This window comes from Rattus norvegicus, chromosome 4, assembly GCF_021556685.1.
Source record: "Rattus norvegicus strain SHRSP/BbbUtx chromosome 4, alternate assembly SHRSP_T2T, whole genome shotgun sequence".
In the NCBI taxonomy this organism is placed as follows: Eukaryota; Metazoa; Chordata; class Mammalia; order Rodentia; family Muridae; genus Rattus; species Rattus norvegicus.
In genome coordinates, this window is record NC_141537.1 from 150,670,774 (window position 1) to 150,688,478 (window position 17,705).

Below are 17,705 nucleotides of genomic sequence, written 5' to 3' on the forward strand. Positions count from 1 at the left end.
CAGCCACACATGCAGGCAAAAACAGCTATATCATAAAATAAAGATAAATAGTAAAATAATTGTTGTTGTTGTTGTTGTTGTTGTTGTTGTTGTTGTTGTTGTTGTTGTTTAAAAGACTGCCTTAGGAGATGGGGGCCGAACCCTAGAGGTTACGGTCCAGCAGAGGATTGGTAAATTTAGTATGCTAGACATTCTCAGACCCTTAGTCTGAAAAGGTGGGATCCGGATTACTAGGGAGTAAGCACCTTCCGGCCCCACGCCCTAGCGGAACCCATTATGATGGTGGTTAAGTTTCCTGCCGGTACTTTAGAAGTAACGCACGCGTGGGGGTGGCGCGCGCAGGAGTGACGCGGCTACGCGCGCGGGGCGGGGCGGGGCCGGGCTGGGCCACGGCGCTGGCGGCTTTGAGATTTCAGTGCGACTCCAGCCCGTGGCCCTACCGCCATGAGCACCAAGCAGGTCACCTGCAGGTGAGTGCGCATCGCCGCGGGGCCTCGGGCGCTGCCCCGCAGCCGGGGAGGGAAGTGAGGGGCTGAGCCGGGCGGTGGTGGGTCGTGTACAGCGGGGATAACTCGCAGGAAGGCCGCGGAGAGGCTGGAGCGGCAAGAGCTGCTGCAACCGCGGTTTGCAGAGAGTGAGCGAGGGGGATTGCGGGCAACACGGGCAGGTAGCATTTCTTATCCAGCATCACCACTGAGTGTAGAGTCCCATTTCGGGATGCAGGAAACCGAGGCCACAGAGAGAGGTAAAAGCGAGACCTATTTAGGAGCAGAAAGGCGGCATGAGAGGACGGCTTGTTAGACGAAGTGGAATACCAGAAAAACTACTCTGTGACTACTATTTTGAAACAAAACATAGTTGAGTTGAGTAGCAACATCCTAATTTAGTGACAAGCTTGTGACTGTCATTGGGGTCTAGTCCTGTGAATTTGCATGCCTAGGAAGTGCAACTTGTGAGAATCCCGACCGTGGGAATCCAAATACCGAAATGCTCCAAAATCCAAAACTCTAAGATATCTAAATAGAAGGCGGGCGGTGGTGGCGCACGCTTTTATTCCTAGCAATGGTCGGCAGAGATAGGTGGATCTCTGTGAGTTGAAGTGAGCCTGGTCTACAGAGGGAGTTCCAGGACGGCCAAAGCTGCACAGAGAGTTTTTTCAGGGTATGTGTATAAGCATATATGAAATGATGAATTCTGTGTTTAGACTTTTGCACTATCCCCAAGACATGTACATGAAAATACCCAAAAAATAAAAAAAAATTAGACACTCCTGAGCCCAATCGTTTTGGATTAGAGGAACCTCAGCTTATACAAATTTTAGTTGGTTTCAGTGAATTAAGAAATTATGAGGTGTAGTTTATGTGGTAAACATTTAATTACCTTGTTACTTCTCATTAGTGCAGACACCTGGAACTAATGCTTGTTTGAATTAGATATTAAGGGTTGAGCCACGTACCAAGGTCTCAGGTGGTTTATGTTAAGTAGTTATCAGAAAACTTGACAAAGTTAACATGGGCCAGAATCATTTGGGAAAAGGGTATCTCAGTTGAGAAAATGCTCCAACCAGATTAGTCTGTTTTCTTGATTGATATTGGTGTGGGAGGATCCAGCTCACTGGGTGGTGCCACCTCTGGCCTAGTGGTCCTGGGTGCTTGTAAGGCTAAGCAAGCCAAGAGAATCAAGCCAGTCAACAGTACTACTCCTTGGCCTCTGCATTAGCTCCTGCCTAGAGTCCTGCACTTATCTCCCTTAGTGGCGAGGTAAGATAGATCTAAGTAGAAGATACCTAGAAGTATAAGCTCTCCCCCGAAGTTGCTTTTGGTTACGGATTTATCGTAGCAGCAGGAACCTTAAGACACGCCTGTAACAGTACTTTCAAGTCATTACTACCCAAATGTCTTTGTTGAGGGTGAGTGTATGGGTATTTACTCCCTCCCTTCTGCAGGAGGAAATGTTCCTATCATAGTATCCTGTAAAGCAGACTCAAGCTACTTAGAAAATAACCTCAAAAATTCTGCTCCTTTACTGTTTTGTTGTTTAAGACAGGGTCTCTCTGTGTAGTTCTGACTATCCTGAAACTCTGTGTACATCAGGCTGGCCTTGAACTCAGATCTGCCTGCCTCTCCCATGCTAGGATTAAGTGCCACCACTTCTAGCTGCTTTATAGTTTAATTCTACTACTTAAAGGCTTTCCTAAGATGTGGTTTGCAAAACCTTTATGTAATGCTTAGGGCTGTTCATTTTGATTGTCTTTTCCCCATTTTGTACCTGGAGATAGTTTAGTTCTGTCTCACAAATAAGAGAGTCCTAAGAAATGATATGGCTAAGAGTTGGAATGCTGGGGACAGATGGTTTCTATTGAAGGGTTGACTAGTGTTTGTGGTCTTATTTCTGTGGCCCTGTTGTAAGACTCTCAGAGAGAATCTTCCCTCAGGAGGGAGATCCTCAAGCCCAATGACCAGACCGAGTCCACAGGCTGCAATCAGCAAGAGGATTTTTATTGATCAGGATACACAGGTATCTGTGGGCGTCCCAGTACAGGGATGTGATTGGTGGAGTAAATGAGGCATACGTGTATGTTACCTATTTTGGCTATAATCATAACAATGAGTTAGCAAAAAGTACATGGTGGTCAGGGCTTCCGGGGGGTCAGGGACTTTTTCTTTTTCCTGCCAGGTGGCCCATGGAGCAGTGCCCATAATTTAGTCTGGTTTCTGCATTTTGTTTTCTTTTCTGGTCTGTTTCGTCTAAATGATGGGTCAGCTTGTCCCACATATCTAAAAACTTACTTTTTACTTCTATAGTTGAGGGCCTTGGGCTTGTACAATTCCCTTTCTGGGAGGGGGTCTTTCACTGTCAAGTCATAAAGTACTTGGTGCTGTATAGTGCTATGCCTGAATAAAGCAGAAAATGAAGGAAGTGTTTGTTTTGACTCTCAGTTTGAAGGTACAGTCCATGATGGAGGAGGAGGCATGGTGGCAGGAGCTTGGTGTAGCTGATCTCACACACTGAGACAGCAATGAGTGTTGGTCAGAACTCAGCTCACTCATCCCTTGTTATTCAGTCTTGGGCCCCAGCCTAAGGAGCAGCACCTCCACACTCAGGATGGGTCTTCCCACGTCAGTTGACCTAATCTAGATATTCCCCCACAGTTATGACCAGATACTTGTCTTTATAGTGATTTGCAGTCAGCAGCAACCGTCACAGTCTTTCGATCTGTCAACCCTGTGAATATCTTCCACAGTGAAATGACCTTGGTATTTTCCCTAAGAGTAGCTTCAGAGTGACACAGGTGTGACACTAGTGTTGAGTCTTAGACCCCGTGCTCAACTGAAGGATGTTTCAGAGTTTTCACATGTTCCTGTTCTCGCAAAAACATGTATGAAAAGGAACTTTTCCTTGGAAAAGTTTAGGAAGGATGGAACTGGAGAGTTAAGAATGTGGACTACCCTTGCAGAGAAACCAGGCTCAATTCCTGGCATCAGTATAGTTCTAGGGGTCTGACACTGTTCTGCCTCTTCAGGCACACACATATATACACAGTACACAGACATAACCACAGGTAACACGTACACATACACAATATAGTTTTTATTTTTAAGGCTGTGAAGGAGTCAGCCCCTGCTAAATAAAAAACAGTATTTAAGTGGGAAAGTCACAATATCAATAGGTTTGTGTTTGTAGTGAGAGAATGGTATGATTTCTCATTTTATTCACAAAAGCCTTGTCTGTGATAGTAATGGCTTACAGAAAATGCTCAAGGAATGATTTGTGGGTTTAGGGCCCAGTTTCTTAAACTATGAGTCTTAACTCCATGTATGTGGAGATCACAAAATATCTTACAGTGATAAAGGGTTTCTTTAAAACATAATATTTATGGCCAAGTGGTGGTGGTGTACGAACGCCTTTGACCCCAGCACTCAGGAGGCAGAAGCAGGAACTATAGTTCAAGGCCAGCCTGATCTATAGTTGGGGTTCAGAACAACCAGGGCTACATGGAGAAACCCTGAGTCTTGAGTGGCATTTCTCAAAGAATTACTAAGCTTGGTGTAGTGTTGTGCCTGTGCTCTCAGCCACTTGAATCTGAGGCAGGGGAGTTAACAGAATTACTTAAGTCCAGGAGTTCAGGGTCAGCTAAGATAATATATAACAAAACTTTGAGTCAGAAAATAAAAAGAATTGCCCAATTGTTTAGATATGGAATATCTTCTTGTTTGGAGGAGTCCCAGGACCAACTACATTCATACCTTGAGACTGGCTAGAGAGATTCATGGTGTTTAGCATACAGCTAGTCTCCAGGCCAAGCTGTTACACTGGCTTAGCAACAATACACAGCCAGGTAAGGGAGAACAAGAGTCCAGAGCTGTGCCTCCTACCTCTTCTATGTGTGAGGAGCACACAGCACCTTCCTCACCTGAGGTATCAGGTCAGGTACAGTATGGGGCCAGTGCAGCTTCTGCCTGTGACCCACCTTCCAGACTCAGGAGGAGATGGATGTTGTATGAACCGCACAGTGGTACAGCTGAGGCACCTAGCTGCTTTCACCATTAGAGAAACTCTGACTATGCCATCCGCTTTTAGAAGCCTGAGGATGTTCTTAGGTCTTGGGCCTGCTGTGGTGACTTCTTTCCATGGTTTTACTTGACTTGTTCTCTACATCCCATCCCTAGGGGTGAGAACTAAGCCCAAGGCCTCTGAATGCCGTGGGCTCTCTATCAGCTTCATCTTCAGCTCTTGCTCTAACCTCCTAACAAGCTACTGACCAGTGTCAGATTTGGACAGTGTTTCCTGGGAAACCTGGGTGACTTCCTAGGAAAGTTCAAGACTTCTCATCTTGATGGTGAGATTGCTGTCCTTTCATCAGATTCAGGGGAGAAAGAAGTTGATAGGTGGATATAGCAGGCGAAGTGCAGGCTTCTTCCATAAGTAGCAGGTAGGGTTCTTCAGCAGCCTGCCTACCCTATCATGAATTGTGCACTGTGTGGTCTACTTGCTGTCATGGAAAAGGCCAGGTGCTGAACTGTGCTTTGCTCTTTTGCCTTGCTGGCTTAACCACAATGCCAGCTCTCCAAGGAGCAGGGCCTTGCTTTTGCCCACACTGTCAATGTGGATTTGCTCAGTGATCCAGGTTTGGGACTGTGAGGAACAAGAGGCAGGTGGGTCCTAATTAGTCATCTGTGTAGCTTGGACAGGGCAAGTTGTAGGCCGCACCTCTCTGAACTCAGCTCTCCCATTTTCCTCCTGGGTTGTATGTCCTCTCATGAGCTAGAGGCTAACCTCATTCATGGATGCTGTAATCCTTTATATGTTTCTCATTTTATGTGTTCCTTAGATTGTATGTGCTCAATGAAATGTGAGGAGGTTCTGCCCAAAAGTCTACTTCAAAAAGTTCTTTACCCAAAGGGAGGGGTGCTGGGTAAATCAGGCAGGGGAGTAGCAACACAGTTGACTGGCTCGGATCCAATCTGCTGAGAGAGAGAGAGAGAGAGAGAGAGAGAGAGAGAGAGAGAGTGAGTGTGTGTGTGTGTGTGTGTGTGTGTGTGTGTGTGTGTGTGTATGTTCCTTTTTTCTACAAGGTGTTGTATGTAGCTAGTCTGGCGTTTAACTTGTGGCAATTCTCCTGCTTCAGCATCTCAAGTGCCTGTTGTGTTCTTAAATAAGTTAAAAAATATTCCTTCCCAATAATGCAGTATAGAAGAGGATTTCTAAGCCTTTTGTAAAGGGACTGTTTTAACAGGCTCCCTCCTCCCTGCACTGTGTCCACAGTAGGGAATGTTCTGGAGTCTTCGGAAATCCTGGTCTAAGCCTGTGCCTTTCAGCTTCCTGGGCACCTCATTTTGAGCAGGCCAGCAGTGTTACAGCTGACTCCAAGGTGACCTGGTGAGCACTGGTAGCATGATTCCAGTCTAGGCTCCCAGCAGGCCTGCCCTGCCTCACCTCTGTGCCCTTTCTTTTTGGCCCATTTTTTCCCCTACACAGCTCTGTCTTCCAGTCTCCACTTGACATGAGCTCGAGAATGCCACCCTCCCAGCTGTGGTCTGTGTCACCTGTCTCTGTTTTCCTAGCACTCAGCTTTCACTTGGAAGATTACATCATCAGTGTGACTAATGCCATTGGTCCTGTCCTTTCTAGGCCTTCATCAGAGCTGCATTCTGGAGAGCCTGATTACAGCTGAGCTGAGCTGAGCATTCACACTGCACCCGCTCATTTAAAAAGTGACGCCAGCCTTCTGTTACTACATTGGCAGTTATATAACCTGTTCACAGTAGGAACATGGGAAGGACAGGGGCTGTGAAAAGGAAAATGCCAAATGCCTGGGTTCCAGCAGCCTACAGTCGGCATCATCCGTAGCTTTTAAAGGTTTTGCCCCTTTGTATATTTATTGAACTTATCCACTTCTACCTCCCACCCTCTTTTTTTTTTACCCCTCCCATTGTACCCTTTATCCTAGACAATTAAATACTTGGATGGATCACCACTCTTAGCACACTAATTTATGTTTATGATATTCGTAACCAAAATGAGACCCTGTATATGGCATTTTTAAAGAATGTTTTATGTCCTGGTTAGTTTGTTGTTAACACAAGCTAAGAGTTATATGGGAAGAGAAATTCTTCTGTCAGCTTGGCCTGTAGGCAATCCTGGTACTGCTTATTCTTTATCTTTTTTTTTTTTTTTTTTTTGGTTCTTTTTTTCGGAGCTGGGGACCGAACCCAGGGCCTTGCGCTTCCTAGGCAAGCGCTCTACCACTGAGCTAAATCCCCAACCCCAGTACTGCTTATTCTTGATTAGTAATTGGTGTGGGAAGGTGAGTCCAGCTCACTGTGGGTAGCGCCACCCCTGGGCCATATAAAAAAGTAGGCTGAGCAAGCCAGTCAGCAACATTTCTGCCTTGAGTTCCCTCAGTGATGGGCTGTGACCTGGGAATTGAAAACTGAAGTAAACTCTTTCTAACTCATACTGCTTTTGATCATGGTGTTTACCATAGGAGTAGAAACCCTGAAAGATATTGTGATAAAGTGAATCTTAATAGCCTAGGTTTACTAGGCATCCATGTTTAGTTCATTCACAGTTACATTTATAGTACATCACAGTTGTACCGCACATGAATATGTTGTGATTGCTTAGCACAGTGTCCTTAAGGCTCATTCATGCCGTGAGTTGGAAATATGTCCCTTTTTCAGGCTGAGTAATATCCCAGTGTATGCACATGTTACTTTAGGAGGTTTGTGCTTTTTTTCTTTTTCTTTTTTCCTTTGTTTTGTTTTTTGAAACAAGGGCTCACTGTGTATCCCTGGCTGGCCTTGAACTCAGAGACATCAGTCTGCCTCCTGAATACTGTGCTTAAAGGTGTGACCCACCATGTCTGCCTGTATGTGGTTTTATAATCTATTCTCAGCTGCCTTCAATTTCCCGGGAGTGTCAATACTGACTTGGAGATTGGGGGATGAGTCAACATGGAGTCCCTATGGAACCATGGGTGACCTTGAACTGCTCCGTCTCCAGAGTGCTGGCACTGCAGATAAGTACTGTTGCTCCCAGTGGTGCCTCTCATACATGGCAATGTGAGCACAATACCAGCTGGTTCCACCACACTGTCCACCATGGTGGTGCTAAGATAGGGACCCCAGCCCAGGTGAGAAACACCCCAGGATTTGGGCTCGCATACCCTGGACAGACACCGCTGGGAATGAAGGAGTAGTTCCCAACAGTGGGTATCTAGGAGTGTGAACTGCAGTCTCACACGCTGTCTAGCCATAATCACCCATGCCACAAGTCAGATTGTGCGAACGAGGGGAGGACTCGTGAGCTGGCGATGGGGGGAGGGAATACAGCTTAGCTTGAGAGTGAGAGTCCAGTGTGTGGAGGGCCTTCTGTTGCAGACTTAGGTGGTTGGCTCTGCTTGACCGGCTTCCCGCCATAGCGCTTCTTGATGAGAGAATGCTATCTAAACTGTGTATTCATGATGAAAATAGTACATACAACTTACTCAGGGTGGCCTGAGATTAAATACCTTTTGCAGGAAGGAATGTTCGGGAACGGAAACTTATTGGCTAAACCCTCCAGGTGGCCCATCTAGATACATCATTAGCACGGAGAACTCTGCTCTATGCTGCGTCACATGGGGTGTCAGGGTCACATGCTCCAGGACAGAAACCTGGTCAGAAGTAGATGAAACACCTACCATTCTCAGATTTGAGAATTTACTGAGGTTTCCAAATCTGCTCACTCAACCTTCCTAGTTTTTATCTGGTGACACGGTTCCACTTGCCCCACAGCACCAGTAATGTTCATTTTACCTGCTGGCCTTGTCTATACTCAGGCTTCAATGGATTGTTTCAAAAGTACACCTGACTACCACCCATATATACCACTGTTTCTGCCTGTCTAGCCACACCCCTTCCCCCCAGATTTATTTTTAACTTATAAAAATTGGTTAGAGGGGTTGGGGATTTAGCTCAGCGGTAGAGCACTTGCCTAGCAAGCGCAAGGCCCTGGGTTCGGTTAGAAATATGCCAAAGATTCTTGTTTTGGTTGAGGGTTTTAGTTGTGTTGTCGGGTAAGTGAATATATGATATGCCCGATACCTTAGAGCTGCCTTCATCCAAAGCACACACTGGTTCCCTTTCTCTTTTTATTTTAATTATTATCTTATGTGTGAATGTTTTGCCTACATGTATAAAACTCTGTACCATCACATGCAGTGTTTGAAGATGCTAGAAGAGAATGTTGAGTCCCTCTGGACCTGGAGTTACAGATAGATGTTAGCTGCCATGTGCTTTTTGAGTGGGAATCAAACACGAGCCCTCTGGAAAACCAGCCAAACCTAACCACTGAGTCATCTCTCTAGACCAATGGTTCTCAACCTTCCTAGTGCTGCAGCCCTTTAATAACAGTTCCTCATGCTGTGTTGACTCCCAGCCATAAAATTATTTTTGTTACTTCGTAACAAATTCGTTACTACTATTATGAATTGTAATGTAAATATCTGATATATGACCCTGACAGGGGTTTCACAACCTACAGGTTTAAAACCACTTTTCTAAATCCTCTTTTGTTCTGTTCTGTTTTGTTTTTTAAGTCTAGGTGTCATGTGCAAACAAGCTTCAGATTTGTTATGTGTCTAAGGATGGCCTTGAATGGCTCTTACCTCCTGAGTGCCGAGATCATAGGCGTGCACCACTGTGTCTGCTTTATTCTGTGCTGGGAATGGGACTCATGGCTTAGCACATGCTAGGCAAGCACCCTGCCAATAGAACTAAATCCTCAGCTTCCTAAGAGGGTGAGGGTTCCAGGCCAATGCCACCGTGCCCAGCATCACTCATGTCTTTTGATGCCACTGTCTTTGGGGCTCAGTACAACAGCCTTGTGAAGCAGTATGTGGTGTCTTCATTTACAGGTGAAACAGTGAGGGTGGGGAAGAGGGCTTTGGGACTTGGCTGAGCCCAGGACTTTCTCACCCCATTCAGTCATCTCTCTTAACAGCTCTAGGAAAATGGGAAGGCAGGTTTTCCTGACATGTTTTTCCAGTTGTGAAACTCATCTTACATATTTAACATAAATCAGAAGCTTCTCCATAGAAGGGTTTTGAAAAATATTTTGTTTACTACATGCGAGGAGTGATCAAAGAGACCAGAAGAGGGCGTCAGATTCCCCTGAGACTGGAGTTTGAGGTGGTGGTTTGCTGTGATATAGGTGCTGGGAATAGAGGCTGGGTCCTCTGCAAAAGCAGCAGGCACTCTTAACCCCTCAAGATAGAAACTTTTGAGATAATTTTTCTACAAAGCTGGTCTCAGGTCATGGAAAATCATGGGAAATGAGTGCACTGTGGGCACTTGGTGTATAGTGCTTGAGAGTTCCCCACGGCATAACACAGCTCTCCTCTGTCTTCTCAGGTATTTTATGCATGGTGTATGTCGAGAAGGCAGCCAGTGCCTGTTTTCACATGACTTGGCAAACAGCAAGCCGTCCACCATCTGCAAATACTACCAGAAGGGCTACTGTGCCTACGGTGCACGCTGCAGGCAAGGCCACCACGGCTGTGGTAACTGAAGAGGAGCTGTGTTTGGTTTTGTTGGCAGGGTTTTATGCCACCCAGGCTAACTTCAAACTTCCTACATAGCCAAGGCTGACTTTAAACTGGTCTCCTGCCTCATCTCCAGTGGTGGGAATACAGGTGTATGCCATATGCCTGCCTGAGCATGAGCCTTGATGTGGGGAGACTTTAACTTAAAATTGTATTTAGAATATTAGTAATCTGTGTAGTACACCCTAGACTTTCCCACTGCTGCCAGTCCACACCCTCACTGTGGTTTTGTGTGTTGTAAGGTGATGTGCCATTGGTTTGAAAACCATTTCTGGTTCATGCTCAGTGACTGGTGGCGTGGATGCTTATGGCGTTCAGGCACACAGAGCCCTGTTGCTCCAGGCTAGACGACAGTGTGAGATGCCCCACCTAGCCTTACTGTCTGGCAGAGTTCTAGAGTCTGAGCTGGCCACCTGCTCTTCCCCAATCCATCCACCCACCCCAGTGTATCCTGAAGATTCCTAACCAAGGGGCCTGTCTTGGTAGTGCAGGTGTCAAGGGCTCTCTTTGGCAGTAGATGAGTTTCTGTCAGTCCTACTGGGACACAGGTATGGGTACAAGTACCAGGATGGGTACATGGCTCCAGTAGCCTCTGTTAGTTGAGAGTACAGAGGCACCTTGCCACCTCAGGGAGTTCAGCTGTTGGTGGCTGAGAGTGCAGGGGAGGGAGGGGTAGAGGTGTTAGGCCTGCATGGCCATGACACATTGTTGTGTTTTGTTCAGATATGATCATACAAAGCCCCCAGCTGCAGCAGGTGGAGCTGTGGGTCCTGCACCCCACCCTTCGCCCTCCTCAGGCCTGCATAGTCCTCACCCTTCTTCCGACATTGCCACGTCTGTTATGAGGACACATTCAAATGAACCTAGAAAGCGGGAGAAGAAGACGCTGGTGCTCAGAGACCGCAGTGAGTGACTCACAGCCTTTGCTGCCTTTGGAGAGGCACCATGGATAGCTTAGTACTGTGCTGCTCTCAGGCCTCCTTGTCACGGAGCTCCTGATAGATACCCCAGGAGCCTAGAGTTGATCGGAAAACAGGCTGCAGGGGTTCAAAGGTATATCTCCACAGCTTGGCTGAGCTCCACTTTGAGCCCAGCAAAGCAGCAGGGTGGTCTTTTGTCACCATGATCTCGCTTCACAGGGGACACCCACTACTCATTTTTTTAAAGCTGGTGTTTTGTTGTTTTTTTTTTTAAAGCTGGTGTTTTAATGGGCATGTGTCACTTTCTTGTTTGGTACCATGTCCTGCTTTGGGGGTTTTAAGAGCATCTTCAGACACAGAGCAAGGAAGGGGTCTGGGCCTATACCAGTTTTGAGAGAAAGAAGGCTTTTGAGCTGCTGGTCCTCACTGGGAATTCTATTTCCTAGTGCCCCTCAGGATAGGCAGATTATACTCCTAGCAAACACATTGTCAGCTTGATGCAGTGGGTCATCTCTGCTAGTGTTGGCATCGTGTGGCAGGGCAAAATTTACTGGCTTCAGATCTCAGGATTGGTGCTTTTACAAAGGAATCTCTGTGTTCTGTTGACCTTGTCAGTTCCGTCATGTTTTGAGGTGGTTTTAGAATTAAATGGTCTATAATTGACATCTTGTGTTCTGTATAAAAAGACCACATTCTCTTTTGCTACTCACACCTGTTCTGCTGCCTGGGACATCTTTCAGCCTTGGCACTGATGTTGCCTGCTATTCATTGGGTATTCCTAGTTTGGTCTATTAGCTGACAAGAAAGGTTGAGCCTGTTCTCATGTGTGCATTTGTGTGTTTTGTGTTGAGATCTCACTGGTCTGGCTGAAGACAAGACTCCTCCTCCAAGCACAGTGAATAATCCAGGTGGCTGCAATGACCCTCAGACCAGCCCAGAGATGAAGCCCCATTCCTACCTAGATGCCATCAGGACTGGCCTGGATGACTTGGAGGCCAGCAGCTCCTACAGCAACGAGCAGCAGTTGTGCCCCTATGCTGCTGCTGGGGAATGCCGGTTTGGAGATGCCTGTGTCTATCTGCATGGGGACATGTGTGAAATCTGCAGGCTTCAAGTCCTCCACCCCTTTGACCCAGAACAGAGGAAAGCTCACGAGAAGGTAACTTGAAACCTTGGCCTGAGATCTTTTTTTTTTTTAAACTGTTCTTTTTTTTTTTTTTTTTAAAGATTTATTTACTTATTATATGTAAGTACACTGTAGCTGTCTTCTGACACACCAGAAGAGGGCATCAGATCTCATTACAGATGGTTGTGAGCCACCATGTGATTGCTGGGATTTGAACTCAGGACCTCTGGAAGAGTAGTCAGTGCTCTTAACCCCTGAGCCATCTCTCCAGCCCCCGGCCTGAGATCATTTTAAGAAGCCTGAGTGAACCACAGGATGGAGTCATTCAGGAGTCTACCAGACATCTTCCAGCTAGAAATCCCTGTTTTATGTTCCTGGCTTGTTTTTATTCTGTTTTCAAGTTCTTTTCCTGTTGCCACTTTTTGATTATTGAGAACAAAGAAGAGTAAGAAGTATTAGAAATGCAAAGTTCAGAACTAGAAAGATGGCTCATCAGTGAAGACTTGCTGAGCCTGGCAGTGGTGGTGCACACCTTTGATCCCCAGCCCTCAGAAGGCAGAGGCAGGTGGATCTCTCAGTTCAAGGCCAGCCTGGTGAGTTTCAGGGCAATAGAGAGAAACCCTGTCTCAGACCAAAACAAAAGCAGTAACAACAAAACAAACACAGTCTCCCGTAACTCCAGCCCCAGCCAGTCCAGCATTCTCCTTTTACTTCCATAAGAACCTCATTTGTGAACACACACACACACACACACACACACACACACCTCTTACACATCTTCCCCAGGTTTACATATCTCTGTGGTTGGGTTACAGGCATTCAATGCTTTGGAAACTTGAAAACCCTTTTATAAGAACTTTCCTTAATCTTATTATCTATCTATCTAATGTCTAAATGTGTAATTATGTCCATATATGTGAGTACCTGTAGAAGTGAGAAGAGAACATAGAATCCTTGGGCTAGAGTTATAGGCAGTTGTGAGCTGATGAGGGTGCTAGAAGCAAAACTCAAGTCCTTTAGAAGAGCATCAAGAGCTCTTAGCTGCTCCACCATTCCTCTAGCCCCCTTTATCGTGGACTTTTAAAAGAAATAGTTTTTAATCATTTTGTATATGAGTACTCTAGCTGTCCACACCAGAAGAGGGAATCAGATCTCATTACAGACGGCTGTGAGCCGCCATGTGGTTACTGGGAATTGAACTCCGGACCTTTGGAAGAGCAGTCAGTGCTCTTAACCATTGGGCCATCTCTTCAGCCCACTATCATGGACACTTAAGAGCCAACAAGTGTTAAAAGGCTATGAATATCCCTGGTCTCTGGATCCACTCTGTCTACACACAGAGCACCGTGCTATGCACTCCACTTGGAGCAGGTCCTGGGTCTCCTCATCTACCTGCTTTCATTTGAGTTCACTCAGCTTGGTATTTCCTATACTGATGTGGCATGGAGTAGGCATGACATTCAGAAGACCTGAATGCTGCAGCCTCCATAATTAAGTAGCACATAATAATCTAAGTATTTTAGAAATCCAGAGCTGTTAGGCTGGAAGTGATCATATCTAGGGAATCTAGAACAGGGACAAGGTAGCTTGAGGTCCACTTTGTGGTCAGATCTTTGTATCCTGAATCCAGGGACTGCAGACACTGCTTTAGTAGCTGCTTTGACTGTGGCTGAGGAACTCCTGGGATCTTGGCCAAACAGAACCTAAGGCTTCCCTTCCTGTCATTCTCAGATGTGTATGTCGACATTTGAACATGAGATGGAAAAGGCTTTTGCCTTCCAGGCGAGCCAGGACAAAGTGTGCAGTATCTGTATGGAGGTGATCCTAGAGAAAGCCTCTGCTTCTGAGAGGAGGTTTGGCATTCTCTCCAACTGCAGCCACACCTACTGCCTGTCCTGCATCCGTCAATGGAGATGTGCCAAGCAGTTTGAAAACCCCATCATCAAGTGAGTGAGCTTTGCTTCTCTGCAGCATGGGGGCTGCTCCCCTCTAGAGCCCAGCCCCCAGTTGTGTGAGCTTTTACAAGTCATGCTTCCTGAGCCCATCTCTACATGCTGGGAACTGCAGAATGTCAGTTGTTGCTGGCTGGGTTCTGTTTTGCACCCCTCATGGACAGTTGTCCTGTCTACCTTGGCTAGTTGTCTTGTAACCTTTGGTTTTTCAGGTTTTTCACCTTAATAAAGGGGCTGTGGTTCCCTTGGATGGCTCCTATATATTCCCACTCCCTGGTGCACATTGGGGAACTCGCCTGTATGCAGCAGAGTCACTGAGAAAAGAGTACAGTTCTGTGGTACCCAGTGCTTTGCTCAATTGACATGCAGTCCATTTTTAGAAACTTTATCATCCCCAAAGCCTATACTGTTGTCTGCCTGCCCATCCTTGTCTTATGTCAAGCAGTCTCCAGCCTAGGCTTTCTCTACAGAAACTTTACTCTGCTTGTCATGCATACCCTGTACCTTAACAAATGTTCACAGGGCCACCCATGATGGGCATGCTCAGCATTTACTCCTTTGTTCTCTGAGAACAGCTTGTACCTGTTCAATAGCTGGTGGGCACTCATACACAAGACCAGACCCCAGGAATGGTCACAGTAGCTTGACTTCCAACTGAAACATCAACACATTGTTCCCCCAAAGTGGTAGTCCAATATCTCACTCTTACCTGCAGATCCAGGTTCTTGTACTTGCCTTTCTTTCTAATCTGAGCTGTCATCTTGCCTTGCATAGTCACTGAAAATAATGAGCATTGTTTGTGTGCTTATTGGCCACCCTAGAGGAACACCTCAGGTCTCTCTGTTTCTTATTCAGTTGAACCTTTTCAGCAGCAGAAGCTGCTCTTAACTATGGTAATTGTGTCTTTGGTCATGTGTTTGAGCAATAGTGTTTGGAGTGGAGTGTGCAGAGGATTCAGAACATGTTTTCTCTCTTACTAACCTATTGGTGTTGTTGTTGTCTTTTCAGGTCTTGTCCAGAGTGCCGTGTGATATCAGAGTTTGTAATTCCAAGTGTGTATTGGGTAGAAGATCAGAATAAAAAGAATGAATTAATTGAAGCTTTTAAACAGGGAATGGGGTAAGTGCCTTGAGTTCATATAGGGGGATCCTGGACCTACCTGGCTGGGTATGGTTTGAGCCTCTGTCATCTTCAGGTTTCCCAAGAATGTGGACCTGGTAGATGGATCTCAGAGCTTCTTGCTCCTGTTGGGCACTTTTCCTGGGTTCTGGGCTGCAGAGCTGAGGCCTTAAAGAAGCAGATGAGTTCTAAGATGAGCCCTATGCCTTTGTGCCAAGGTTGTCTTGGCATCTCTGACTGTCCATGCATTTAACAAATACTACTGAGGATCTGCTGTCTCACAACCTGTTCATTGCAAGGCCCCAAGAAGCTAACAGTGCCAGCCTCAATACAGCTCACACTTAGCAAAGGAAAGTAATGTTCAGTAAGGTGAATAAGGCAAAGAGAGCCTGCCTCAAATGAGGTGGAAGATGAGAACTGACCCCAGATGCTTGTCATGACACTTAACACACTCTGTTGCCTTGTCTGGCCTCAACTTTCTGCCCCAGCCACACTAGTCCCGGAATTATAGGCATGTGCAACCACACCTGGCATTTTTGTTTTAAAGAATTATCTTTGTGTGAATTTTCCACAGAATATCCCATTGCCTTTGTCACCACCATCATTTGTATTGTGAGTAATGTGTTGTAGTTACATTATTACAAAACTTACAAAGCAACATCACATTTACCATTTAAAACTTTTCCTTTTATGTCACTGTTTTATTGAGACAGGATCTCATTGTGCAGTGCTGGCTGGTCTAGAACTTGCTATGTAGACTAGGCTGGCCTTGAAGTCAAGAGATCCACCTGTCTGCAACCATGTACTGGAATCAAAGGCATGCGTGACTATGCCTGGCCATAATTCACTTTTTGAAAAAGTGCACCCCCTCCCAATTATTTGTTAGAGAAGTTTTTATATTTATCTAGTTAATGTGGCTTGATATTTACCCATTTTACCACTTTTTCCTCCATTTTTATGATTGTGTCCATCCACAAGAGAGCAGATGCTGCAAGATAGAACTGGTTGGGCTTAGAAAGGTGCTGTGCTGAAGTTTGAAGTTGCTTCACTGCTGTTGATGTTGCCTGGCTGTGCATCCCTCTGTGGATGTTCTTGGGCAGTCTCCAGACACTGGGTTTGTGCCAAGCACCACCAGGGAAAGGATATGAGTGAGGTCATTTCTCATCAAAGTGTGATGGGGCAGTATGGTGGCAGATTTCTTCATCTGTAAACCCAAGCCAGAACTGAGAAAGCACTTGAGTTCATCTTGGGTGCAAGAAGGAAGCCATGTAGAGCTCTGTACCTGTCCTTGTGGGCTGGACAGCAGCAGCTCCACTGTGGTCCTTTGAAGAGGTTAGAGACTTACTAGTGGGGATGGGAGGACAGCAAAGAAGACATGACTGGCAGACGGGCAGCCATGCATACACTCTAATAATGAGGCAGTGGGCAGTGGAGGGCCAGATGGGTTTGGGATTTGTTTGTCTGTAGATTAAATGACTGTGAGAGCTGAGAAGACCAAGTGAGGTTGTCAAACTGGAGCTTTTGGCTTTGGTGGACAGATAGGTAGGACCAGAGCAGAAAAAGGAGGGAAGGCAAGGTTTGTTTTTTATACAGGGTCTTGTTTTACAGCCCTGGCTGTATCTGTAGACTAGGGCTGGCCTCAAACTTGAGGAACTTCCTGCCTCTGCTTTCCAGGGTCTGTGTCACCATACCCAATGAGAAGCAGTCCTAAAGCTGGTAAAGGGCCCTTGGAGAGCTGAGAATTTACTGTCTAAGCTCTAAGAAAAGATTCCACAACAGTGGAGAAGAGCCAAGGGCAGAGTGAAGAGCTAAGCTAGGTTCTAAACGGTAGAAGGTGTCTGTCAATTTAGATCTCTGCTAAGACCTGCATTCCCAAGCTGCCCTCTGACCTCGACAGGATTCCTGACCAAGAGGAAAGGAAACTAACTCACTTGCTTTGGAGACTCAATCAGAGCAGTGAACCAGCTGCAGGCCTTGGCACCCTGAAGTTATCCAAGCCTCATTCAGCCCTAGTGCAGCACTGGAGTGCTGGGCTGGGCCTGGGGCACCATGCTTCTGAGCACAGTAGTCTCCACACAGTGCATCCCAGCAGCTTTGCCTAGCTGGGGAATCAGAACACCAACTGAGCAGTTCAACAGGTCACCTCACTTCTCCCAGCACAGGCTTCTCCAGTATAAAAGGCAGGGTAGCCGTAACACAGTAGTCACACAACTTCATTTTTCTATCAGCCTCTGATTTGTGTGTGTACTTTTCAGGAAAAAGGCATGTAAATACTTTGAACAAGGCAAGGGGACCTGTCCCTTTGGAAGCAAGTGCCTTTACCGCCATGCTTACCCTGATGGGCGGCTGGCAGAGCCAGAGAAACCTCGGAAGCAGCTAAGTTCTGAAGGCACTGTGAGGGTAAGCTGGTTTGGGATGCTGTGGGAATTTCTGGGGAATGTCCAGGCTCTCAGTAGCTCTGGCAGCAGAGCAGTGGAGTCAACATAAGCAAAGCACAAGCT

At 46.3% G+C, this 17,705-nt stretch overlaps 1 protein-coding gene across 10 annotated transcripts in view; it reads left to right on the forward strand.

Annotated features, from left to right (window-relative positions):
- The window catches only part of Mkrn2 (makorin, ring finger protein, 2), a 41,969-nt gene that overhangs the window by 23,047 nt on the left and 1,217 nt on the right, over positions 1-17,705 (forward strand). Inside the window, exons 1-8 of one of the 10 annotated variants that reach the window (XM_087656911.1) lie at positions 415-470; positions 2,435-2,517; positions 9,897-10,177; positions 10,811-10,992; positions 11,859-12,166; positions 13,865-14,079; positions 15,094-15,204; positions 17,460-17,604. In XM_087656911.1, coding sequence (XP_087513037.1) covers positions 10,929-10,992; positions 11,859-12,166; positions 13,865-14,079; positions 15,094-15,204; positions 17,460-17,604 — 843 coding nt within the window. In that variant the 5' untranslated portion in view covers positions 415-470; positions 2,435-2,517; positions 9,897-10,177; positions 10,811-10,928. 10 annotated transcript variants of the gene reach the window in all.